This window comes from Bos indicus, chromosome 7 (genome assembly GCF_029378745.1).
Source record: "Bos indicus isolate NIAB-ARS_2022 breed Sahiwal x Tharparkar chromosome 7, NIAB-ARS_B.indTharparkar_mat_pri_1.0, whole genome shotgun sequence".
NCBI lineage: Eukaryota > Metazoa > Chordata > Mammalia > Artiodactyla > Bovidae > Bos > Bos indicus.
In genome coordinates this window covers 81,053,546-81,080,965 of record NC_091766.1, presented here as the reverse complement: position 1 = coordinate 81,080,965, position 27,420 = coordinate 81,053,546, and the positions used below count along the sequence as shown (strand labels likewise).

At 45.9% G+C, this 27,420-nt stretch overlaps 1 protein-coding gene across 1 annotated transcript; it reads right to left on the bottom strand.

Moving 5' to 3' along the window:
* Nucleotides 1–25,580, bottom strand: CKMT2 (creatine kinase, mitochondrial 2). Its single transcript, XM_019965379.2, has 10 exons — nt 25,476–25,580; nt 14,375–14,546; nt 12,897–13,095; nt 10,939–11,034; nt 10,262–10,483; nt 8,533–8,618; nt 7,470–7,593; nt 4,676–4,810; nt 3,148–3,273; nt 1–261 (listed from the first exon to the last, which is right to left on the bottom strand). Exons 2-10 carry the CDS (start codon nt 14,524–14,526, stop codon nt 142–144), a joined length of 1,260 nt encoding a protein of 419 aa, XP_019820938.1. The 5' UTR covers nt 14,527–14,546; nt 25,476–25,580; the 3' UTR covers nt 1–141.
* Nucleotides 25,581–27,420: the final 1,840 nt, after the last annotated feature.

Below are 27,420 nucleotides of genomic sequence, written 5' to 3'. Positions count from 1 at the left end.
TAATAAGGAGAGTTTTATTGTAAAGATAGACAGGACCTATAATTTTTGTATTTTTCCAAGTCTACAAAAACTCTCAGAGTAGAAATTTCTTTGTCTGTCATACCAGCAGACAGATTATTTATAAATCAGGGAAAGGAAAGTTCACTTCTTGCCAAACTGAGGTAGAGGAGGTGGCACCTTAATATCCTGGCCTCTCTCCAGCTTCTTCTCACAATCCACCAGGTAATTGACTCCATCGATGACTATCTGAACAAGCTCGACCTTTGACAGTGAAAGAGATGAAAGATTAATTTGTACAGAAGACACATGCAAGGCTTTGATCAAAAGGAACAATACTGGGACACATGAGAACCTTCCCTGTTAGATGGACTGTATAACAATTTCTTCTCATTGTTTCCCTAAAGTTTTGTGGGAAGAGAGGTATCTGATAGCTAGCAGAGATATTACAGGGTTACTCTCGATCTTTCTGTCATTAAGATAAGGTCACTACTTTGTGTGTGAGAACTTTTTAAAAAATATGAAAACCATTAGTTTGCATTTCAGACATTTCTTCCCCATCAATCTCTGCTAAAAAATGACAGTTTGTCTTAAAGTATATCTACACAGTGACACCCTCGTGATATTCTCTGACCCAGATTTAAATTCTGACTTGCCACTAAGCTACCTGAGCAGTAAACATGCTACAGTTCAGATATTATCATTTACACAGTGAACGGCTTTCTGAACAATATTTCAACTCAGATATTTGGCAATTAAAGAATGTTTGCAATGTACCAGGCTAGTTTGTTACTTAAGGAAACTATGTGAATTACATTAAGATATACTTTTTAAAAAATCCCTGCTTAAAATAAGTTAGAACCTTCATTTACAAATAATTGGTTTTCTTAAACTAGAGTACATTTACCTATGATTTTTCCCCTGGGAATCACCTCTCAAACAAATTTCTTGCACTGCTCCTAAAAAAACCCAACTAAGGTAGTAAGTAATTACTATTTAGTTCCAGATATCACTAAAATACATGATATAACTCAAGAATGCCCAGCAATAATGGAGGAGATGGTTAAGTGTTACAGCTGAACATATTTTAGGCATGATGGAGTCTAGTGTCCTCCCCACTTCTTTTCATGCAGAGGGAACTGGAAGCTCTAAGAAAGGGTTGGGTCAAAAAGCTAGTCATTACTAATTTAAAAAAAAAACAAACACTTATTTTTTCTACTTATCCAACTGACCCATTCCACTGTTGATGAGGATGTGGTGAGGGGTCATTCACTGCCAGTGAACTCTCTTGGTATAAATCTTCTGATAGGAAACTTGGTCATAAGTACAGGACTCTCAAATTTAACCCAAGAATCCCCTTTCTAGAAATATATCCTAACTAACTAATCATAGTTGTGATCAAAGTTATACATAGAGATGGTCAAGCATAATATCAAATAATCAGGGAGACGTTAAATAGATGTTTTAAAGAATATTTAATACTGTAGAAAAATGCTCATGTTGAAAAATACATTGGGAAAAAGCTGTTTTATATCCAACATATGTAATAATACTAAATTTAGTAAAAAAATTTTTTTTTGAATAATTGTAAGAATGGAAGGCAATTTAGAATAATGTTCACAATGGTTAACAGGGTTGTTAGGTTAAATAAGTGGATTTTTTTTTTTTTTTAACACTTCTGGGAATTTTTCTAGTCCTTATAAAAGATCACTTACTAAATCATAGGTGTTTTTTTTTTTTTTAATGATGACCACCTAGCTTTCCAGTAATTAAAATCAAGTTTTAATATTAGAGGCAAACAAGGCTAGGGCCCAGATTTTCTTTATTATTCACTACACCATACGTTATTTAGCTAATTTCAGAAGGTGTGGTATTTATAGCTGCTGCTTCCTCAAGTACTTTACCAGAGCTGGTAGCATGCAGGCTGATTTCATTGTTTTGTTTTCTCCCTTCCTTCCCTCAGTTTGCTGGTAGGAATACCAACTAACAATGAAATACGCAAAAGATGGCAAGAAAGAAGAAAGAGCATCAGTGATCCATGCGTTTGACGACCAGCCACTGAGTTATTGAGTTGTATGTTGTTGTTGAGTTGTTAAGTCATGTCCGACTCTTTGCAACCCCACAGGCTGCAGCACGCCAGGCTTCCCTGCCCCTCACTACTTTCCGGAGTTTGCTTACACTTATGTCCATTGAGTCAATGATGCCACTGAGTTGTATAAGAGCCTTTTAATTAATGATGGGCACAGTATGTTCAGGGCTTCCCAGGTGATGCTAGTGGTAAAGAACCCTCCTGCCAGTGAAGGAGATGTAAGAAACGTGGGTTCTATCCCTGGGTCGGGAAGACCCTCTGGAGAAGGAAATGGCAACCCACTCCAGTATTCTTGCCTGGAGAATCCCATGGACAGAGGAGCCTGTGGGTCACAAAGAGCTGGACACGACTGAAGTAACTTAGCAAGCACATATGTTCAATGAGATAAACTGGGAGGAATTACGGAGATCGGGATTTGCTTAGGTTTCTGCTGCATGATCATTATGTGTGCTCTTTGTGCTTTTTCTCACGTGTCACTCCAGGCCTACCTATAGTTTATGAATCTCATTTATCCTTTATATTCACAGAACCCTGCTGAGTACAATCTTACACATATCTGGTGCATACCGTATGTGCCATCTTGAGCCCTAAATACAAAATTTTACAAACTACCAAGTAGCTAAAAATGCCCAAGTGAAGATGATAGCATGTGATCTTCATCAAAGGAAACTCAGAATCAAGAGAAAAATCCACTATTTCACTCCACTCAGAGACAGCACACGTGTTCTCTGACTTCACAGTGATAAGACTGCTGTCCTTTAGTAAAACAGAACTCCTGCCACTCACGATTGCTGGAACAGCTCTGGGGGCAGGCGGCTGACAGCAGTCCCATTGTGAATTCCTTCACTTGTCTATACATTCTCAGATCCCATGGTGCTTACCTTTATGCAGTGCTTTCCCATGGAGGACCAGGGCTACAGAATGAAATGCTAACATGCGCAGGACTCAATGGGCCTAGAGGAGGTCTCGAATTTTGGAATAAGGAAGGGCTGTTGAGGTTACTTCTTTTCCTCTTAAGGTGATTTTGTTAGCTCATTTTTGGAAAGTGAGAGACATGTTACCTCCGATCGGCCAATTCGATCTATGTTGGAAATGTCGTACACGTCTGCTACCGCTGCAGTGTCCACACCGCCTGTGCCCCGCTTCTGCAGTCTCAGGTTCTCCAGGATCTTAGAAAACCGTGGATCCTGGGACAAAGGAGAATACTTGGTGTCATGAGAGGCAAAGCTGATCCATCATCCTTGGCACACGTAGAGAAGATGTAAAACGAGAAGTAATAACAATGCATGTTTAGTAAGCATGTATTTGGGCCTCCCGGGTGGCTCAATGAGTAAATAATCCGCCTACACCGTAGGAGACGTGGGTTTGATCCCTGGGTCGGGATGATCCCCTGGAGGACAGCATGGCAACCCACTCCAGTATTCTTGCCTGGAGAACCCAAAGGACAAGAGGACCCTAGCGGGCTACAGTCTATAGGGTTGCAGAGTCAGACACGACTGAAGTGACTGAGCACGCATGCACAGACACAAACATATACTTACTATGTAGCAGGGCCCTGTGCTGGAACTTTTAAAACTTACAATAATCCCATGAAGAAGGTATTACTTTTACCCCTATTTCACAGATGAGGAAACTAAGCCTCAGAGAAATTAACTTGCCTAAAAGTAGAACATAGCTAGAAGGTAGCAGAGCTGTTATTAACTTCTATACCCCTATTTTGTCATCTAGATACCCTTTGGTGAGTTTACTGTTCATCTGTATAACAGTTGTTATTGACATAATTAAAATCAAGACATTAAGTCACATCAAATAATTTTCTTAGAATTGGAATTTTGAATAATATCATCATACTTTTTTGGGGGTGGGGGGGGGCGAAATCACATTTTCTAAACTTGTTTTAAAGTATTTGATTCACTTGGTGTGCTATGACAGAGAAACCCCCCAGGTGCCCACCAGAATCCATTTTCCTATCTTAACAGGTGAGCTGAGGAAGTAACCACTGTCTAGGTTCTTGCTAATGGAACAAGCAGAAGTGACAAGTGCACTGCCAGGCCTAGACCTCAGATCTTCACACGGACACACTGGCATGCTCTCTCACCTTCCCACAAACTGAACATGAGGTCTGACTGTGACCATGCCTTAAGGCAGTGGTGCTTCAAGTGTAGTTCCCTGACCAATAGCTTCGGCATCACCCGGAGACTTGTGAGAAATGCAAATTCTGTATTTTGGGTTTTCACAACCCTCCACGTGATTCTGCTGTAGGTTCAAGCCTGAGAACCTCTGAACTAGGAGAAAGAAGGGGATGGAAGGCTGGCCAGGCAGCAGAGAAGCCTTCCTGTCCATCTCTACTTGTGATATGATGGAGGATTTAAACTTCCTAAAGTCACAGCCCATTCTTATAGCCCCTTAACCTCTTATCCTATGGACACAAGTGTTTTTTCAAGCAAACAACCTTTTCTTGTCACTTTCTTTCATCTGTCAGAAAGTAAAGGTTAAGGAAGGGACTAGGACATTTTCCCCTCCACAAAGCAGCCCCAGGTGAGCTCATCCTGGTGGAACCCAACAGGACCACAGGCTACATGACAGTACCTTGCTGAGCTTTGGGATCCTGACATGGACACCAGCTCGCAATCCCGTGCCGAGGTTTGAAGGGCAGGTCAGAATGTACCCCAGGCGCTCATTCCACATGAACTCCCAGCCTCGTTCTTGGATTAAGCGTTCCACCTACAACAGGGAGCAAATGATGAAGTTCTCAGAGAGCCATTCACTCAGCATGCCCCCAGCACCAGGGAGAGGTGTGCGTACTGTAAGTTTGCCATGAATAAAACTCAGGTAAATTTATAGTACTACTTCTATATTTGGAAACGAAAAAGTAAAACTAACTGCAGTTCCTTTTTGAAAGTTATTTTTAATCCTTTTATTTTAATAATTTTATTTATTTTTTTGTGGGTCTTCATTGCTGCAAGGGCTTTCCTCTAGTTGTGGTGAGTGGGGGCTACGCTCTAGTTGGGGTATGTGGGCTTCTCATTGCAGTGGCTTCTTTTGTGGCAGAGCACAGGCTCTAGGGCACTTGAGCTTCCATAGTTGCAGCATGTGGGCTCATCAGTTGCAGCTCCCAGGCCCTGGAGCGCTGGCTCAATAGTTGTGGCACATGGGCTTTGTTGCCCCTCGGCATGTGGGATCTTCCCGGATCAGGGATCAAACTCGTGTCTCCTGCATTGGCAGGCGGATTCTTTACCACTGAGCCGCCAGGGAAGCCCGATATTTTTTTACTGAATGAAAGATTCTTTAAATTCTATAATGCTTTACAATCTTCAAAAGTTTCATACACGTGATTTCATATATTCTCATAATAACCTTTTTTTCCTCCTACCCTTCTATTACCCCTCCCCCATCCCCTCTCCCCACTGGTAACCACTAGTTTGTTCTCTACAGCAGTAAGTCTACTTCTTTTTTTGTTTTATTCATTAGTTAGTTGTACTTTTTAGATTCCATACATAAGTGAGATCATAACAGTGTTTGTCTTTCTCTGTCTGATATTTCACTTAGTATAATGCCCTCCAAGTCCATCCATGTTGCTGCAAACGGTAACATTTCAATCCTTTATTCTATAGTACTTCATTAATAGAAAATTAAACCTCTTCTATCACCATATCAAAATGGTCCAATTAAATTAGATGAACCATGTAAAGCACTGAACACAGTACCTAGGACATCAGTTCAGTTCAGTTGCTCAGTTGTGTCCGACTCTTTGTGACCCCATGAACTGCAGCACGCCAGGCCTCCCTGTCCATCACCAATTCCCGGAGTTCACTCAAACTCACGTCCATCAAGTTGGTGATGCCATCCAGCCATCTCATCTTCTGTCGTTCCCTTCTCCTCTTGCCCCCAATCCCTCCCAGCATCAGAGTCTTTTCCAATGAGTCAACTCTTTGCGTGAGGTGGCCAAAGTATTGGAGTTTCAGCTTTAGCATCAGACCTTCCAATGAACACCCAGGGCTGATCTCCTTTAGAATGGACTGGTTGGATCTCCTTGCAGTCCAAAGGACTCTCAGGAGTCTTCTCCAACACCACAGTTCAAAAGCATCAATTTTTCGGTGCTCATTCTTCACAGTCCAACTCTCACATCCATACATGACCACTGGAAAAACCATAGCCTTGACTAGATGAACCTTTGTTGGCAAAATAATGTCTCTGCTTTTCAATATGCTATCTAGGTTGGTCATAACTTTCCTTCCAAGGAGTAAGTGTCTTTTAATTTCATGGCTGCAGTCACCATCTGCAGTGATTTTGGAGCCCAGAATAATAAAATCTGACACTGTTTCCACTGTTTCCCCATCTATTTCCCATGAAGTGATGGGACCAAATGCCATGATCTTAGTTTTCTGAATGTTGAGCTTTAAGCCAACTTTTTCACTCTCCTCTTTTCACTTTCATCAAGAGGCTTTTGAGTTCCTCTTCACTTTCTGCCATAAGGGTGGTGTCATCTGCATGTCTGAGGTTATTGATATTTCTCCTGGCAATCTTGATTCCAGCTTGTGGTTCTTCCAGCCCAGCGTTTCTCATGATGTACTCTGCATAGAAGTTAAATAAGCAGGGTGACAATATATAGCCTTGACGTACTCCTTTTCCTATTGGGAACCAGTCTGTTGTTCCAGGTCCAGTTCTAACTGTTGCTTCCTGACCTGCATATAGGTTTATTAAACAATAAATGTCAGTTGCTCTTATTTTTTCATATGAGCATTGTAGGAGGACATAGTAATTCTCAGCAAGTAAGGCTGTGGTCGTGTTGTTTTTGTTGTTCAATCACTAAGTCGTGTCCAACTCTTTGCAACCCCATGGACTGCAGCACGCCAGGCTTCCCTGTCCTTCACTATCTCTTGGAGCTTGCTCAAACTCATGTTCATTGTATAGATGATGCCATCCAACCATCTCATCTTCTGTCACCCCCTTCTCCTCCTGCCCTCAATCATTCCCAGCATCAGGGTCTTTTCCAATGAGTCGGCTCTTTGCCTCAGGTAGTTAAAGTATTGGAGCTTCAGCATCAGTCCTTCCAATGACTATTTAGGGTTGATTTCCTTTAGGATCGCCTGGTTACATATGAACGTAGATGCATTCTATACTGTTTCTATGCTTAGAGCAGCCAAGAGCTCTGTTAAAGAAATCAGAAAATAGCTAATGATCCACAGACTTCTCTAAACCATCCTGCATTGGGGCAGGAAGCATGGGAGCTTGCTGGAAGCCGCAACCCAAAAGAGTGCCATGATCCCTAGAAAAAAAAATTAGCCCTGTCTTGGAAGTCACCACAGTACTTTTTTTCAAGAATGAAAAATATAGAGATTTTATTTTAGTGAATATTCAGAATTCTCTGATGACATCTTACCTCTTTAAGTCCACGACAGAATCGCTCAAATACTCTTTTCATATTGCCTCCTTTCTCCATAGAGATTACTCTGGTGTGGTCTTCCTCATTAATCCAGATGAGAAATGTCTTGTCATAATTATGCCTAATGAAGTGAGAAATATGGTGTTGAGTGTTAATTACACTTGTTTCAACACATGAAAATTCCTATTACCTCTGTAGCTTGATTGCTTCATTTCACCTTACTCATTGCCTTAGATGGTCCTAATTTCTTCACTGTGCCGCACAAGTACTGCAAAATAATGTTACCCTGACAGAATGAAGAGTAACACCAACTCCAAGCCTCATGTCATGTTTTTGCCAAACAAGAACATAATCTGCCTCATTCTTCAGACTAGGATGACAATAATTCAGCCATGATAACTTTCAGCTTTGTTGCTAACAAGAGTGTTCTGTCTCCTAACAGATTCAACCAAAATCATATGGCACTTAATAAAATATTTTACCTGCAGCTCAACATGTTTGGTATACAGATTTCACATGTTTGCTGTATAGATCCTGCCTCTGAACCCGCACTGAACAGCTGCTCCCCAGCACTTTGATCTGGGCTCCTTCCGGTAGTGCCATAACAACTACCAAGGAACAAGAATCAAAGTTGCCCAAGGACCGTTGGCCAAGATAAAATATGTGTACACTCATAGCCACTCTTCCTTGTAGGATTTTGCTTAAATCCTCAATATTTATTTTTCATTTTCTGCTTCTCTGTTTTAATGTCATGAAACAGAGATTCTCTAAAGTCAAATAATATGAAGCTATGTTTTTCTTACAATTTTTTCTCATGCATAATTCATGCAAACCAGCTAGCATTCCTGCACATCTTGGAAACATTACTATACTTATATATTAAACACACACACACACACACCGATTTCTAAGAACTCTATCTTCTCCATTTCTAAGTACTCTATCTTCTCAAGCCAGGCATGCCGTCAAGTGCAGGTCACAGCAACTCCAGGTTAGGACAAGCAGTGATCTGAAGGAGAACACTGCACACACTGCAAATGTGAACATGCTAAGTCCATACCAGATTCCCCGGGCATCTGGCCAGTCACGGGCCATCCCAGCACAAGTTAGTAAAGGGGATACTGGCTTATCAAATAGAAAGTGGTCCTGCAGGCCAAAAAGGACAAAGCAATGAGACAACACTAATGAGATCAGACACGATGGCAAGTGCCAGGTGGTCAATTTCCAACTCACTAATAATGGCTGAGGTCTCTCAGGCAGTGCTTCTCAGTGTTGGCTGCTCACTATAATAATCAGAGAGCTTAAACAATTCTAATGCCCAGTTCCCATCTCTCAGAGATTCTTGTTATTGGCTGTGGCCTGGACATTGGGATTTTCTAGTGTACAGCTAAGGTTGAAAACCACTGGCTTAACCCAGACGGAAATCCTTACTCACTATGGAGTTGTCTATCCAGCCAGCACCAACCCTGTGCAATGGCAGAGTGGGCAGTGAGCAAGGGGGTGCTGTCCCAAGAAGTGTTCCACACAGTTGCATTCTCCATGTTTCTAATGTTGTAGGTTTACTTATTCTTATTATCCTTTTCATTACAAACTACTCGAGATGTAAAATAATGATCTGTAAATAAAAATAGTCACCATTCATCTAATGCTCACTCGGTGCCAGGCTCTATGCTATGTACTTTTTATTTCCTTTAATCTTCACAACAACACTCTGAAGTAAATGTAATTGTTCTATGTGATAGGAAAATAAAACTGAGGCTCAGATAAAACAACCTATCACACAGCTAGGAAACGGCAAAATCTAGATGCAAACCTAGACCTGTCTGACTCCCAAGTATGCCTCTAACTACAATATACCACGCCACAAATCAAAATCAGTGTCCAGAGACAGGCATTTTTCTTGCTTGTGTGGACGCAGTAAGAATATGAATGTGGATTCCATATATTTCAATATGATCACACTGAAGTCAGAAATCAAGAGGACACGGGAAGGGGAGTCCTTCTACAGTCTCTAAGTGGAAGAGCTGGGACAGGTTTAGGGACTGTTATTGCCCAGGAAACAGCGTGGCCTTTAAGCTGGAGACCAGAAGCAGCCTCTTGAGGCCGAGGAGTTGTTCTGTAACAGGGCAAGTGGAGAGAACCAGGAGACTGAGGCCTCTAGAGGCCTCTAGACCATCAGTTGGCCCATCTCGTTTGGAAATGGGGCATCTTTTCTGGTATCGCATCTTCTGAAATAACAGAAAATTTGTTTCTCCTTTTCCTTGGAGTTTAAAGTTACTTGTGAAAATGCCAGGCCAAAAAAAGGGACTTGGGTTTTGTCTCCCCTAGTGTGAGACCAAAGCCATGGAGAGCCTGGGGAGGCAGCAGGAATCTCAGAGGCGGGCTCTGGTGTGAGGCAGGTTTAGGGGCAGGCCTTCGACCTGGATGATTCCCCTTCCAGATGTTCCGGGCTTTCTGGATTTGAGTGTGGCCGTGGAGACACAGGCAGGATTTTCCACGCCCAATTGTTTCGATTTATCAACAAGCCCGGGGATCCTCCATCCACCCCCACCCACCAATCCCAGCCCACCCTATGGTTTCCTCTGCAGACTTCATTCAGAGACCATCTCCACTTTTGACCTAAACTTTTAAGGCCTGCTCTTTCTGCCTTAGACTGACCGGGTTGAAACCCCAGCAAGCTCCCAACCAGGGCAGGGTCCTGGGCTCCGGGGAGGCCACACAGCGGCCACTCCGGGCCCTCTCAGCACCACCCCACCCCTGGCAGCCCAGGTGGTTCAGGGGCCACTCACATCGATGAGCCGCTGCTGGTCCTGCTCCGTCATCTCGGACAGCTTGTAGTAGCGCCCGGCCAGGTCCCCCTTGAGGCCCTCCAGTGCCGTGATGGCCACGTTCTCCACCTCCCTCCGCTCGGCCCGGCTGCAGGCGGGCGGCAGGCTCAGCCCGCGGATGCTGCGGCCTGTGCGCACCCGAGACGACAGCACGTAGCGCTCGTCGAACTGCCCCTGAGTGATCTGCCGAGCGGAGTGCGGGGTCACTGCGGGGCCGCGGCCACAGTGGCCTCCGCCCCGCCGACCAGGGGACCCCCGGGCACAGAGCACGTGTGCATGCTGGAGCCATCCTGCCACTCTGGGGGCTGGGGTCTTAGAAGACAATGGAGGAACTACTTCACAGGGCGGCGCCCTCTGCAGTCCTTTACCCCAGGTAGATTTGGAGTGAAAAAAGGAGTTGTTTCAGGAAAGGCTGAAGGTTTTCAGTGACCACCACTAACCTGGTGGTAGGAGGCAAGGAAAACTGACTTTGGCTATTTCCTGATAGTCTCAGTGGCCCTCCAGGGAGCGTGGTGTGGGAGGGCCATCACAGAGCTTTCAACTGCAGCTGGACCCAGGGACCCTTCTCTCTCCTGCTCTTCGTCTTGGGTTCTGGAGTGCCAGCTTCATGGGAGGGAACAGAGGTGGCTGGAGCCTACCTTGGATGCATCCAAATCCGTGGGGTGCTTCATCACCCTGGGGTCATAGCCATTGTGCCTCAGCTTAATGACAGGGTCAAAAAGGTCAGCAAACACCTGCAGGAGGGAAGAGGCTCTGTTTCCTTTGGAAAGGACCAAGAAAGATGTTCCTTGGTTCAACTACTTTAAGTGGTTCATCATTTGCTCTTTTTTAATCTTAAGCACCAAGCCAAAGGTGATGCCCTCCTTCTCTGAAATTCTCAGTGCAACTACGCAGGAAAGAGGTGTGAGACTGCATTGATGGCTAATCATAATAATAGTAGTAGTAGCAGTTGTTGTTCAGCCACTAAGTCATGTTTGACTCTTTGGAACCCATGGACTGTTTCCCACCAGGCTCCCCTGTCCATAGGGATTTCCAGCAAGAATACTGAATGGGTTGCCATGATCTCTTCTGGGGGATCTTTCCCAGATCAGGGATCGAACCTGTGTCTCTTGCATTGGCAGGTGGATTCTTTACCACTGAGCCACCCAGGAAGTCCAATAGTAGTAGCAGGCAAATGCCAGAGGAAACCTCTCTCAGGCACACTGCCCCCTGGGTGAGGGCAGACATACAGATCTCTGTCATGGTAATCTCTTCCCTAGTGGTTCTGCCAAGTTCACTACTATCAGATGAAGCAAGAAAATTTTGTTTAAGAATCTGAAGGATAAAAGAAGCTGCTAGATCAGAAGCTAAGCAGTTTTGTGGTCAAAACTGGTTCTAGAGTTTAAGTAACACAATACATTTGTAGAAAAGTAGCTGCATAGAAAGAAAAGTGCACAGCAGCAATTAAGGCAAAGCAGGGACCCCTTACCCTTTGAGGACCTTCCCGCCCAAACTAACTCGAGTAGAATCTACTTTTTAAAAAACCATAAATTTCTGGAAACATCCTTTAGGTAAAATAAGGATAAGAGAAGTAAAACAGAGCACCCTGCAGCCTCTGGGAGCTGTGGGATGTCAGTCCAGGAGTCAGCGCCAGTCTGGGACTCTGGGAGCTCAGAGCTGGGCTACTGCTCTTGAGTTAGCTGCCCATCTAGCCTATTCAAGGTGGCCCCCTCACTCCCCTTGACGGCTGCCTTCCCAAGGAACTGCTTTCCTCTCCCTGTCACAGAAGGTGCAAAGGAGGCAGACCTGAGGGAGATGGGCTGGAGGTATTTGCCATGACATAGAAGATGCACTAGTGGCTGAGCTCCAGAACAGGGGACCATCCTGGGCTTCTGCCCCCAGAATGAGGATGCAGATCATGGGATTTTTCCAGGAGACTTGCCTGTGTGCGTGCTAAGTCACTTCAGTCATGACTGACTCTTTGTGACCCCATGGACTGTAGCCCGCCAGGCTCCTCTGTCCATGGAATTCTCCAGGCAAGAATACTGGAGTGGGTTGCCATAGCCTCCTCCAGGGGACCTTCCTGATCCAGGGATCTAACCCCTGTCTCTTTCGTCTCCAGTACTGGCAGACAGGTTCTTTACCACTAGCACCACCTGGGAAACCCCAAGAGACTTAATGATTCACTAAGACTGCAGTGGACTGTGTCATCAGTAATTCCCAAACTGAACACCCATGGAACCATCCTCTCCCCTCAATAAAATTCAGCCACAAACATATCATCTCCTAAAGCCTCACTGGTGAATACACATCACCAATACAATGAAACAACAAAAAATGAAAAGATTTTATTTTTTCTGTACCAGTTCACCCCCTTGATGAGCTCAGAGAACTGAGTCATGCGACTCATTCCTCTATGGGGAGGGATACTAGAGCAGTCACAAAGGAAGCCTTGTGCCTGGGCAAAATAGACCTCGTTGTTCCAGAAAGCACTGCAGGTGTTCTGCTGAAGTTGGCTCCCCTTTATGGGAACCTGTTCTGAGAATGCAGCCCCACAGAGGGAACCCAAAGCACCCACCCAACGCACACACTGTGGAACCGGCAGCTGCGAGTTTACCTCATAGGACTCCTCGTCGCCAGCCACCATGCCCACGGTCTTTATGAAGGGGTGGCCAGGGTTGTCCACTCCGGTCTGGATGCACTGGTCCAGGGTATAGCCGCTGGGCGTCACCTTGTTGCGGAGCTTGGCGTAGATGGCCGGCGTGAGGCACTCGGCCATGCAGTTGTTGTGTTTGCGCAGGTCAGGGTAGTCTGCGCTGTCCGCGGAGGAGAGAGGCATTCAGCGAGCAGCCCCGCGGGGACGGGGCCCATACAAGAGCTTTGTGAGGGAAACTGGCTAGGTCATCATTCAAGAAAGCCGGATTTTAAAAACATACGTCCCTGAACTGCCAAAGAAATGGACCTAGCCCCGCCCAAAGAGGTTTATGATGCTGGCTGCAGGAGCCCACAGACTGTGACTTATGTTTATATACAGAGGAAATAGAATGAAGATAATTAGGAAAGAAACTAAAGTCATATGCAGGCTTTTTTTTAAAACCCAGAAGGTTTGGTAAATTATAACAGTCACATTTTGATCCCTTAGGTCTGTGATAGAGAGGCTAAAATCCCTGCAGGCGTAACTACACAGAAATTCATTTATTTATCTGTCCTCAATGATGCCAACTCTATGGCTATCTGCTATGCTGAGCTCAGCGCCTGCCTATAGACACAGGCATTCAGGGAATATCTGTTAAACTAATACATAGGAAAAAATCAAACGGGGGTGCAATCTTACCTGGGATATGCACTGACTGAATAGGGAATTCAGGACCACCACAAGCACTCTCACCTCAGGAATTCCTGAGGTACCTGGTGGGTGCCAGCAATTTCCTCAGAGATCCTGATTCCCACAGAAGCCAAGTAAGTATTTCTGAGAAACACCTCAGGTTTTCCTCATGTCTATATGCACACCTGCCCATACGGAATCCCTTCAAGTCAGCGCTCCAACTCTACCCAGTGTGAGACCTCTCGGCCATGGAAAGGTCCCCAGGGTACAGAAGACACTCCATCTTCATTCCATTTCTCTAATTCCCTTCTGCAAGTCCCTTTAAAGCTGATACTTCAAATCACTGCTATCACATCACAGCTTCCAGAAGGCAGTGCAGCACGTATGAGGCCCAGGTCTGGAATCAAGGGACCTCGATATCTGGCTACACCAGCTGCGTGAACTCAGGCACTACTTAATTTTCTGAAGCCTCCGTTTCATCATAGAGAGGTGCTAAGAGGAATAAAACACTCTGTGTAAAGTGCTCATCACACCTAGACATGTTCAACAAAGGTTCGGTCTTGTTATTACTATTCCACTAGACCTCACGCTCTGGGCAGGAATGATGAGACTACACTTCCTTGAGTTCACCACAGGTCACTGTGCATCACAAGTCACACTGATTTACTCATCCTCAGAGACCAAAAGCGGGGCCCTTGCTGACAGTTTCAGCAGGGGAAAGTGTATTTCTGGCTGGCATTTGGCGTCATTTTAAAGCCAAGAGGACTTACCTTGGTGGGAATAGCTTGTGTTGCTCCCGGGCCGCAGCACACACATTCTGCTTATTCAGCAGGTACCCTGTGGTCAGGGCACCGGTGCCCAAGGTAGCAAATAACAGAGAGGCATTGCGGCCAGTCAGCAACTTTGAGAAGGTACTGGCCATCCTTCCTCTTGGATGAGTGTCTGGAAAACAGAGAAGCTGAGGATTATTATATATATATATATATATATATATATATATATATATTTAAAAGAATTTTTTGGCTGTGTTATATTGCTTGCAGGATCTTAGTTCCCTGACCAGGGATCAAACCTGGGCCACCACGGTGAAAGCACCAAGTCCTAACCACTGGGACACCAGGGAACTCCTGAGAAGCTAAAGGTCAGACAGCCTCACAGGATGGCCCTGAACTACAGTATAGAGATCAATAGGGGAGAGAAAAAACTGCAGGAGACTTAGCCTCTGTTTTTTTTATTTTTTTCTTCCTCCCTCTTTTCCCCACCCTCCTCACACTGCTTGGAAAAATCTGGTTAGTTTTAGACGGAGAGAATGTCAAACTGCTTGAAGTCCATGTCATTTTCTCCACCAATATAATATCAAGGGAAAAAATGGAGGCTTTCCACATTTGGCAGCTTGACAGACCAGGTGCTCTTTGGGCTCTGCCACTGCACAACTCGACCCTGAACAGAATGGCATGCTGGGCTTATGAGAGACAGAGGAAGCTGTTACTGAACCAGGTTCATTTTGCCCAACACGCAGGAATCCAAAGTGCTGAGACACTAAGGTTTGCAGCAACCCTTAGGAGGGTTTATTCACAAGGCAGCCACGGAAGAAGACGGGAGAAAAAACTCACAAATTCACCTCCTGGAAAGTAAAGGGCCTGGAGTATTTGTGGGATAACAAAGAAGCATGGCGCTCTGAAGCATAGAGTGCGTGGGGAGTGCACAGAAAGGTGATTGGGAAAAGGTGTGGTAATTGTCATTTAGCACAGGTGTAATTAGGCTACCTCTGTAGGGTCTGAGGGTGGAGTTTCCAGCCCTGCGCTGTCAAAAGGTCACTGAACTTGGCACTCGCACATGCCTAGTTGTGAGGTCAGTGGTCCTTCCAGTCTTAACCAGCTCAGCTCGAACTGGACACAGCTGAGTCCATGTTCCTGGAAAATAACTTGGGCAAACACCTTATTGTTTAGGCCAGAAACTGCATGGCGGACACACAAGCCTTAAATTGACCTTGATTGGTGAAGGCAGGTGAAATGAATTTCACTAATCATTATGCACAGTTTCAAAGTCTCTGAAGACCACTCTCCTACTTCACTCACCCCAAGTGAGTTGGTGTCAGAGCTCAGGGTAAGAAGCCAGGAGATTTGGGTTACCTTGAGTGTGGATGTCCATTTGCACACTAGGATCAGGCTATCAGCAGGGAAAGGGCAAGCTGAGTCTAAGACTCTCCAGCTGCACTAGGACCCTTGAGAGGGGCTAAAGTGGTCCAAGATCAGGAGTCCTCCCAGAAAAAGCACACTTAAATGCTCTAAGGTATATTCAGTTCAGGCCCTACTCTCCTATAGATGAAGATCAAACCATAACAAGCTCTCAGAGATCACTAAGCACATAAGGAGGTACTATGAATGGGAATCAACAGAATAAAGGGCCACAGATTTGGGCCTCCAATGACTGTAATTCAGTCCAATGACTGAAGATACTGTAATTTTCAGACAAGAATGTAGAGTAGCTCTATATAAAATGTTTAAAGAAACAATGAGCAATCAAGGAATCACAGTGATGAGCAATCAACAGGAAACTACTAAGAATGATCAACCTGATCTGAAAGAGAACCAGAATGAACTACAGATAATAATACAGCTGAAGACAGAATAAATGAATTGGAAGATATACATAATAAATTATCCAGAATGTTGCAGAGGAAAATAAGAAAATGGAAAATATGAGACATAAGAGATATAAGGATCGAATGACAAGATCAAAGATACATCTAATGGAGACCTCAGAAGGGAGAATAGAGAAAACAGAGAAGCCATATTTGAGGAGAAATGATGACTGAGAATTTTCCAGGACTGATGAAAAACAAAAATCCACGATTCAAGAAGTATGACATAAACCAAGCAAAATTAAAATAATCCATACATACATGAATAATAGTTAACTGCAGATTACCAGCAACAAAGGTATCCAAAGAAGTTAAAGAGAAAAGACAGTTCATCTATAAAGAAAAAACATCAGCTGATTTTTCAACAGTGAATAATGGAAGACAGAGAAATGGTGTCTTTAAGGGGCTAAGAGACAATAATTATCAACCAGACTTGGGAATATAGTCATAGTATCTGTCAAACCTGACAATGAAAACGGCAATTTAAGGTAAATAGCAGATCAATAACAAAGAAACTACTAAAATATATGCTTTACTGCTGCTACTGCTAAGTCACTTCAGTCGTGTCTGACTCTGTGTGACCCCATAGACGGCAGCCCACCAGGCTCCCCCGTCCCTGGAATTCTCCAGGCAAGAATACTGGAGTGGGTTGCCATTTCCTTTTCCAGTTTATGGAAGTGAAAAGTGAAAGTGAAGTCGCTCAGTCATGTTTGATTTTTAGTGACCCCATCGACTGGAGCCTACCAGGCTCCTCTGTCCATGGGATTTTCCAGGCAAGAGTACTGGAGTGTATGCTTTAGAAAGTAGGAAATAGACAACAGATGGATAGGATGAGATCCAGATAAAGTAGAAAACATGTATAAATCAAGATAAATATATAATGTCATCAGGGATGAAAATCAGATATCCTGTCTACTACTGCCCAGAGATCAGAATGGAATATTAATCCACAGCATCATCCAGGATGGGGGAGCTATTTACCATGGGTTGATGAGTGGAAAACAATAGAGCAGGCAATTCTTAGTACCCTTTCATTATACTGGTCTCTGTGATGCCCAAACGAAGGGTGGGATTTTTCCCCTAGTGTTTAGATTATCAGGACCCTGCTACAGGATTCTCCAAGCATAGGTGGGTTGGATGGCTGCAAGGAGGCTCTTGAGAGTATGGATACGGAATGTAAACCTAGGTGAAACCAGGATGAAAACTTGAAGACAATAAACTCCTCTAATAGGGTGAGGTCAGCATGGCTTTACACATAATTCTAACAGTAGCCTTCTGCAGTCCACTTTCTTACCTGACTGCATTTTGGGAACAGGGATCAGTTCCCAGTTCCCAGTTATTCTTCCAGGATCGCCACCTAGAAGTCTTTATTTAACACCTTTTTGAGCAACATGAGGGAGAAATTTGAACATCTCACCTAAAGCATCAAAGTCCTTGAAAAAAATTTAGGGAGTTATTTTCCTATGTTAGTCCAGGAAATCAAATTGTCAGACAGCCTTTCCTCTGTGCCATGTCTAAAAAGAATCCCCTCAATCCTAAAGACATCAGGAATTACTTTAGTAATCAGCAGGCAAGACAAATGGGCTATTTCTTAGAGTTGTTCCAGGGACTTGTAATGGCTCAACATTCATCTGAACACATGTGCTTCTTTGCTCCCTACTAGACTTTGGGCTGCTGTCTATCTCCTTCCAAGGGTAGGTCAGTGTTCCTCAAGGAACACCCATTCTTCCTGGCTTTTGTACACAGCAGGTGACACTAACTTTTATCTTTGAAACCTGTTGTATCTTTTTTCACATCCTCCAATCTGCTTCCTAAGCAGAGAGGCAATACTTTCTTCTCTGATTTAACCATAGAACTCTCCAAAATAAGGGAAGCATGGCCCAAGCTCTTTCCAGACTATATATGGGCCAAAATTTAAGCCAAGACATACTCCCTAAGTTAACAAGAAGTGCATTTGTTTCTGAGTTTGGCTCAAACAGTTGATTTTTATTTTTCTTTCCTTAGTTGGCTTTTGGAGAAGGCAACGGCACCCCACTCCAGTACTCTTGCCTGGAAAATCCCATGGATGGAGGAGCCTGGTGGGCTGCAGTCCATGAGGTCGCTAGGAGTCGGACATGACTGAGCGACTTCACTTTGACTTTTCACTTTCATGCATTGGAGAAGGAAGTGGCAACCCACTCCAGTGTTCTTGCCTGGAGAATCCCAGGGACAGAGGAGCCTGGTGGGCTGCCATCTATGGGCTCGCACAGAGTTGGACACGACTGATGTGACTTAGCAGTAGCAGGCTTTAGCACTGATATGTGTTCACATCAGCGTGTTTGAGAAGATAAATTCAAAGAGGCAGGGTCAGGAGGAAGCGGAGAGGGTGGTGTCCACGTGCAACCCATCAACCACTTGTGGTCTTTAAAGGTCTTCTCCCTGTGGTGATCTGTGGCTGGGTGTCTGATTTCAAAATATTCATGTTTAAAATGTTATCATATCCATATTTTAGTTTCTGTATGTGCATGCTCAGTCACTAAGTTGTGTCTGAATCTTTGCAACTCCACTGAATGTAACTTATCAGATTCCTCTGTCCATGGACTTTTCCAGACAAGAATATTGGAGTGGCTGCCATTTCCCCCTCTGGGGATTTTCCCAATGCAGGGATCAAACCTGCTTCTCCTGGGTCTCCTGCATCGGCAGGTGACATTTACCACTGAGCCCCCAATCAGCTATACTCTAATATAAAATAAAAAGTTAAAAAAAAAAGATGAGGGAACTCAAAAACAGAGAGTTTAACTGACAGCCAACAGTCAGTTAAGGGAAATCACATGTACTGACTTTAAATGAAGATCCTGTTTTTACTTATAAGGTTTGCTGCTGCTGCTGCTGCTGCTGCTAAGTCGCTTCAGTTGTGTCCGACTCTGTGCGACCCCATAGACGGCAGTCCACCAGGCACTGCCGTCCCTGGGATTCTCCAGGCAAGAACACTGGAGTGGGTTGCCATTTCCTTCTCCAATGCATGAAAGTGAAAAGTGAAAGTGAAGTTGCTCAGTCATGTCCGACTCTTAGCGACCCCATGGACCACAGCCCACCAGGCTCCTCCGTCCATGGGATTTTCCAGGCAAGAGTACTGGAGTGGGGTGCCATCGCCTTCTCCCACTTATAAGGTTTAGTAACAATATCATAGTATGTTTGGATGGAGTCAACCTCTCCTCTCCAAGGAGTCCTCTGCCAGACAGTTCTAGCTGCCTCTGGTTCCTCATGGTCTCTCAGGGATCCTGGATGGTTCTTCTCAATCAGGGTTTCCACCGAGGGCTTGACAGAGGATAATTATGGGGCTAAATTGCCATCCAGCCACACAGGCAACATTTTGGGCAGCTCTGAAGGGCAGTGCAATCAGAGGGTGGACCCTCAGGGCTTCCGCCACCCTCCAGGAACACCACTGACCACAGACTTCCAGAGGTCATCAGGCAGTGCAGGTCATGGTCACCGTGAATGATACTGACATGCTTCATGGAGGGAGGAGTCACAGCGGGCAGCAATGGAGGGAGAGGCAAGGCTTGGTGACGAAAGGGTAAGGAGAGGTATCTTTTTACTTGTTTGATAAATATTAATATTTAGATATCTAGTATGTGGCAGCTTTTACAGAGTTCATAGTCTGAGGGGGAAATTCTCATATAGCACTTACTACATGCGGGGGCACATGGTTCCATTAGCTTTATGGTTATTCCCCCATTAAATCCTCACAACAGAGGACGTTCTTATTATCCCCATGTTATAGACAAGCAAATGGAGGTAAAAAAAAAGGTAAACTCATTTGTCCAAAAGCACACAGTGTGTGAGTGGCAACGTGGGGATTCAGGACGAGTGGTCTGTTTTCACAGTCCTTGCTCTTAACCAGCACCCGCCTGGGCAACCACAAGTTATAGTGTCAGTGTTCTTCCAGGGGAACCAGAGCCCGTGGGAGCCCCTGGGAGGGACTGAACTGGCCCAGTTCATTCAGCTATTCTGTTTCAGGGAGCTGGTCTGGTCTTAATCAGTCTGAGCTATTGTTTACCTCCAGCTGCCCTCGGACTGGCACCAGGACGCAAACTACCAAAGATGAGAGCAGCAACAATGCCCTGACACCACACACCCGTGTGCATAGACAGATGACCACGGAGGCCTGCGGCATCGCCTCTGTCTGGCCAGCTGCCTTCCAGCCATCCTCCAGGTGGGAGTGCCACTGCACTCAGCCCACACTACACTCAATCTACTTTGGAATACAGCAGAAAGAAAGAGCAGAAGAAGGGCTGACTAGCCCTGTTCTATGCCTTGGTCCAGGATCTTCCGGATGAGGACACAGACTCCTTGACTACTGTCACTCATCCAAATCTGGCTCTGGAGAGAATCTATAGAAAATAATTCCCTGAAATGTGGAGAGTTGAAGTCCAGTGGGACTGAGTCTGCCCAGGAGGTATAGTGGCTGCCTGTCTCCAAAGGCCCAGAGAAAAGCCATGACTGGGGACAACCTTGATGGATTCCAGATTCCAGAACATTTGCAGCTACTAGCAACAAATCTGAATGAGGCCTGGCACTTATGAAGGGCTGAATATATGCACACATCTGTAGCTAGCACTTTGCTTCACACGAGAGGTCACCTCTAGGTGCTACCCTCAGAATGTTTGAGAACATTTGGGGTGGGTTGCCATTCCCTTCTCCAGGTGGATCTTCCCAACTCAGGGATTGAACCCCAGTCTCCTGCATTTCCGGCAGAGTCTTTACCATCCGAAAAACCAGGGAAGCCCCATAGAAGGAGAGAGGCACAATGATACTCAGGGAAGCACTGTGTGCAGTGGCATAAAAACCTAGAAGAACCTGTCTATCAGAGGCAGAAGGATGGTATGAAATGTGATAAAGGAGACAATGGAATATTCCATGGCTATTAAAGAATCAGTTAAAAGTGCCTCCACTTTACCTAGATGCATGTCTATGCTCTATTCTTAGGTTAAAAGAGAAAAAAAAATCTCAAAGTAATGAATATGAATGGTTCCAATTTTATAACAACCATGTATCTATGTATGTATTTGCATATATTAGTATAACATAAAGAAAAGTATTAAAGGTTACTCATCAAACTGCAAAAAGCATTACTTCAGAGCCACAGACTTGAAGTAGGCAGATTATTTTCTCTTAATAGAATTCTGTATTATTGCATCACTTGTAAAAACCAGCATGGATTGTCTTTATGATCAAAAATTAAATTTAAAACTAAAAAAAAAAGTCAGCTGTGAGGTGTGTTAAAAAGTCACATTTTCAGGCTCCATCTTTTGAATGAGTAGCAAGAATGGCACTGTCAACATGTCTATTATGTAAGCAAGCAATTCTCAGGCCCTGCTGGGTCTACGGAGCCTGCAAGTTGCCTATCTGAGCTTCAGCAACCTGCTCTATATAACGGACTCCTCCATTATATACGATGAGACCCCTCCCCGAGCTGCTGTGAGGACTAAGTGACAAGTTACGGTAGGCGCTGAGTAAATGCGAGTCTCTCCTCTCTCATGACCTTAAGGCTACAGGACAGTTATTACTCTCTTCCCACAACCACCACTGGTTTTCCTAGCCAGCACTGGTCTGCCCCTTCTCTGAATGTTTGTTGACTTCAGTTTTACCATTCAAAGTGTTTCATCTAATTGCTTTATTCTGTAATCTCTCTGAGGACAAGCCTTGATTCCAGATGGAACCCATCATGTATGTTCAGATCCACGGATCATCCTTTGAAAACCAATGTCAGGGCTCACAACATCGATTTCCTCAGGTGGGTTCCCAAGTTCTTCTTCCAGACTCTGACCCTTTACCCAGGCCTTTCCTTCCACCTAGAATGTCCTTTCCATCTCTGCATGACCACACCTTACTGTCTTTTTTTCATTTAACTACCATTTACCAAACTCCCACCATGAGCCATGCATCATGCAAGAGGCCCATACAAATGTTCTTCTCAGTCTTTAAAACAATCCTGGCAAGTAGGCATTATTTTGCAGATGGAGAAAACAGAGAGAGGTTAAGGGACCAACACTTGATAAAGCTGGGATTTGAAACAGGCTAGTCTCTGGGCCTGGATCCAGGCTCCTTGCAAACCACAGCACCTCACAGGCAGCCCTGCACTGATCAGCAATTGGAGAGAAACCACCTTTGTGCTTCAGGACCTGGGAGCCACAGATCACTTCACTCAGGCCCCCAAGACGGTAGAAATGCAGTTACCACAGAAGCTTCTAGACACGGGATTGTCACCTGAGAGCATGTGACTCCCTCAGCGTCCCAGAACATTATAAGCCTGTCCTCTCTCCTGTCCTCAGGCTTCTGCTGAAGTGGCCGAGATGCCAGGTGCCACTTCACCCACCCCACTCTGACGCCAGGTGCCCAAAGTGCCTGCCAGGCATGCCGGGGATGCTGGGCAAGCCTGCCTTTCTCAGAGGAGATAGGACATGGGGTTTTCTTCTCTCTCCTCCTCTCTTCTCCCCTCTCTCCTACAGAAGTAGGGACTACAGGGATGAGGAGGGAGGTAGTCTCTAGCTCTCACCCCACAGAAGTCACTTGCCTCAGTTTCCCTAACTTGGAACACTTCATGACTCCTGATTTGATTTTTACCATCAGGGCTTCACTCTGGCCAAACTGCTGGGCTGCAAGCCAGTGAGATTTCTAAATGGGTACAAGATCACAGCCAAAAAGCAATGGTGCTGTGGTTATATACTTGCCCTCTCCACTGAAAAAACAAGAACCACCACATTAAGCTCTTCTGTCATCATGCCCAAGAGCCCCCCACGTCTGTCTCAGGCAGGCGTACTGGGAGTCTGGGTCTGGTTTGGTCTGGTTCTGTCACATCCTAGGCTATGGACGGAATCCAGCCTTGAGTTCTGTCACTGCCTCAGTTCTGACCTCCTGGTTGTCCTGAGTAACTGGAGGGAGACGCCATGGGTGCCATTCTGCTGACTCAGAGTTATTTCTGGTCCAGCTGTACAGGGCATCTGCGTTTCGAGCTCCTTGGAGGGCAGTGGAAGGCCAGGGGTCGGACCACGTGTCGGCGTTCCCTCCAGAGAGAGTGACCCCAAAATAGAGGGCGTCCTTGAGGCTGGACTAGCTCCACAGAACACTCTGAACAAATTCTCCTGATGTCACTCGTGGCCAGCAGAGACTGGCTGTCCCTTCCCAATTCTAAGGGAGCAAAGGGTTCAAGTTACTTCTCCACCCCCGGATGTACTGGCACCCTAAGAGGCACCTTTGGGCATCTCCATTCTATTTAACAAGTAGAAAGTCATAAGCAGAGAAATCTATGGTCCTTCCCTGTAAAACAGAGGCCTTTCCTAGGCCTCCTGGTGATGAAGACATACAACCATCACAAGCTCATCTCTCAAGGGTAAGTTGCTTTCAAGAAAATAGGAAGCTAGGAACCATCTAGTTCTCTGCAATGCTGTACAGGAGTGGAAGCTTCCTTCCGTGCCCAAGGGAAGGAGCCCTGTAGCCTCCCAGGCAGCAGTGGGTGTGACCTCCAGCGGTCACCTTCAGATGGGCTCCCTGTGGGATTCCTGGCTCAGTGAGCAGGGACTCCCAGAATGCTGACGCAAGGTCCCATGTGGTCCCCTCTGGGAAGGCAAATGGCTCCTGTTCTAGGCTGTGGCAGAGATGGAGTCCCAGAGCCTCTGAGCCAGGGGCAAAGTCTGTCTCAGAACCAGTCCTCCTCCTGCCTTGGAACATGCAGGATGCTCCATTCCTTCTGTCCCCCAGCCCAAGTTTCCCGGACCTTCCTCAGCCTCCTCTTTAGGAAAACTGACCTGGCCCCTGGTCCACGCTGTAAGGGTAGATTTGCTCAGGAAGCTGGCAGAGTTTGTGGGTGCATGTGGTGCTCGTGCCCTTTGCTGGAACAGTGCCTTAACCCACAAAAGGTTTGAGGGGGGAGGCTGGAAAAGGTGCCCACAAAAGTAGAAGAGGGCTCACACAGCCTAATAACCCCCAGAGCCAGCTTGGGAGGCTCAGGAAGCCCCTTGCCAAGTTCTGCTGGCAGCCGTGTTCTTCTATCTGAGCACAGGGGGAGCTGACCAAGGACACAAGCTCTGACACAGAGGCAGCGGGATGGCTGCAGACAGGAAACGCAGCACTTCTGAAAACAACACACCAGGTGAACGCACAAAGCTGTGTCATAAGGCCACTGATTGCCACCTCTGCTGATTCCACCTGACCCTGTGCAGGAGGGTGTCTCAGAGTCAGGGCAACGCTCAAGGGAAGGTCTCGGGGCAGCGCTGAGCAGGGCCAGAGGGTTTTGCCTCATTATGGTGAATGTCACTCTCCACACCCAGCAGAGATATCACCTACCCAAGGGACAAAAACAGGGCTAACAGTAACCCAGCCAAGCAAGCAAACAACAGCCCTTTGCCAGAGATGAAACACATGTAGGCCAACTCTGTAGCATTTTCACCTCCAGTGCGGGGGTTGCGGGTGGTGCAAATAGTTACTTGGGTTTTAATTACTTATTCATTTTACTTGTTTTAATTATTTTAAATTATTTTAACTATTTTGTTTAAATTTTATTTAATTTAAATGATTTAAAATAAAATTTAAAATATTTTATAAATATTTTAATTGATTTATTTAAATATTTAAATTATTTGATTATTTTTAATGTTATTTAATTATTAATTTATTAATGGGGTAGAGATTTTAAAAATAGTTCTGTAGCAATAATATTAATCAGTTTAAATCAGGTCTAGCTCCTGGGCCAATCTGTAATTAGCTCCTTTCCAGGGCTTCAAGCTATCCATTTTTCAGTTAGTTTTTCGCAAGTTACTGGTCTGCATCTCTTCTGATGCTGCTGAGGGAAGCCATCCCTCAAACTAATGAGTTTCTACAGATTACAACGGTAAGAAAGTTGAAAGCTACAGTCCCCAACTCTGTGGCATTTAGATTTTTTTTCCATCAAGAAAAAGTCCTGATTCACTATCAAACACAGGCACTGCAAGCAGGGTGCTGACAGGGTGCCAGCCCCCTTCGCGCAGCTGGCCCACGGAATGGTCACCTGCGCCTGGGTGCGGAGCGGCTCCATCAAGGACGGACGCGCTGCCGGCCCTTCTCAAGAGTTACCACGAATTCCTCACACAGGAGCATCGCCCAGACCCCGGCCCACAGCCCTGGGTCCACCGCTCACAAGGTCCCTACCCTGGCTCTAGCAATGACCCCAGTTTTGGAGGAATAAAGCCGGGTTTCACAGCCACACTGACCTTGGAGCCGAAGCCTCCTGCGTCCCGCCGCTCGCGAACAGCCAAGGACTGTGAGGGTGGGGGCGGGGCCGGCCTTGAAAGGGCTCCTGAGAGGGCGGGGCCGGAGGGGCGGGGCTGGGCCGGAGGGGCGGGGCTGGGCCGGAGGGGCGGGGCGGGGCCGGCCTTGAAAGGGTTCCTTGGAGGGGCGGGGCCGGGAAGGCGGGGCGGGGCCCGCCTCGGCCAATCCCGATCAGGTCTAAAGACGCACTTGCTTTCCAGCCTTGCCCTTGTAGCACCGGCCTCTGATTCTTCCGCCAGTGTCAGGGGGTGGGCCCTGTCCTCTTTCTATCTCCTATCTTTTCTCTGAAATGTTTCCCTGCCCCAAGTCCAGTCCTGTAGGCTGTCTCTCCCAGGGCTCTGCGAGGGCTTCCTGGGCCCGCAGCCCGCTAACTGGCTGCCCAGACCTGCAGGCTCCTGCGTTGGGAGTGGGAGGACCGCGGGAAAATTGCTGCACCTATTTGGGAATTTGTTTCTATCTTCCCTCAGGAGCCCATCCCTGGGTTCCTGGTTAGCTGTGGAGAATGGTCCCTGCTCTCCGGGACCCTCTCCTTTCCCCTCCAAGCTGAGAAAGACGTCTAAAGCTCCCTCAGTTTCTAATCACATTCTGAACCAGAAACCAGGGCATCTCCTTCCAACTAGTTATCTGGGGGCTGGAATCAGGGGCAATCACCCTTCTCTTCTAGATCAGGTCGTCTGAAGTAGATTGCTAGACGATACACTTTGTATCCACAGCAGCTTAATTTACTACCAGAAGGTCCTGCAGGCCATCAACCTGCTTAAAAATAGCCCTCCTTGGAACATCCACTGCAAACCGGAAAGGTTGACTGTAAATAGCATTGACCCACCAGGACTTTGGAGCACAGCCTGCATTTCAGAGGGAGCTGACCTGGCCTCTGGTGACGGTCACGTACCCAGCTTCTATGTCCAGGTGCACATCACCAGCTGATTCCTTTCCCTTCCTTCTCAGGACCCAAGCCATGCGAGGAGGGGATGATGGAGCAGGGCATGGAGCCCACCTAGAGCGGTTCTCTTTCAGAGCCTCCACCTCTTTTAAATATGACCCAAAGAAAAAAAAATATTTTACCTTTGCATGGGGGTACGGACTGGGAGAGTGCCTCAGAGGGCCTTCTGGGGCTGGAAGGGTTCTTGATTTAGGGGTGGTTGTATGAGTGTACACACGTGTAAAAATTCCTCAAGCTGTACACTTAAGATTCAAGCACTTTACTGTGTATTGGCCTCAGTTAACATATAGGCTATCATTATAACCTAGCATACAAGTGATACTTACCCTTTTTGCATGTGATATGATGTGCTCAGATATTTTCTAGGTTCTCCTGTGTTATCTCATTGAACATTTGCAGATGGGGACCCACCAAACTAATTGCATGATCCTGTAAAGAGTCAGAGCTCCCAGTTTGCACATTTTGTCCTAACAGACCATAGTCCCTCCTGCTCCCCTGGCAGAACAGGCAGAAAGTTAGAGGTCTGTGGGGCTGACCAAACTGTTTCATGGCAGTTCAGGCACCAGGTGAAATAAATCCAGTGAGCCTGAAATAGCCCAGATCCCAGACGCAGAGAATGGGGAGGCTTTTGAAAAGCATGGAGATATAGAATTTAAAAGATGGTGGTTACAATGAGAAACTGCTCTTTCTTTTTCTTCCAGTTCCTTATTAGTAGACATTTAGCCTCCACGGAGAAGGCAATGGCACCCAACTCCAGTACTCTTGCCTGGAGAATCCCAGGGATGGGGGAGCCTGTGGGCTGCCGTCTATGGGGTCACACAGAGTCGGACACGACTGACGTGACTTAGCAGCAGCAGAAGCAGCCTCCACCTACCCACCCCATGGACTTCCAAGGTGGCTCAGCAGTACAGAAACCACCTGTAATACGGGAGACACAGGAGACA

Excerpts from the sequence above, each read along its gene's own strand:
- CKMT2 (XM_019965379.2), bottom strand. The coding sequence starts at position 14,526 with ATGGCCAGTACCTTCTCAAAGTTGCTGACTGGCCGCAATGCCTCTCTG. Across the intron at positions 13,096-14,374 it reads CACAAGCTATTCCCACCAAG|CGCAGACTACCCTGACCTGC; the intron begins GTAAGTCCTCTT and ends CTCCGCGGACAG. Across the intron at positions 3,274-4,675 it reads GGATCCCAAAGCTCAGCAAG|GATCCACGGTTTTCTAAGAT; the intron begins GTACTGTCATGT and ends CCTTTGTCCCAG.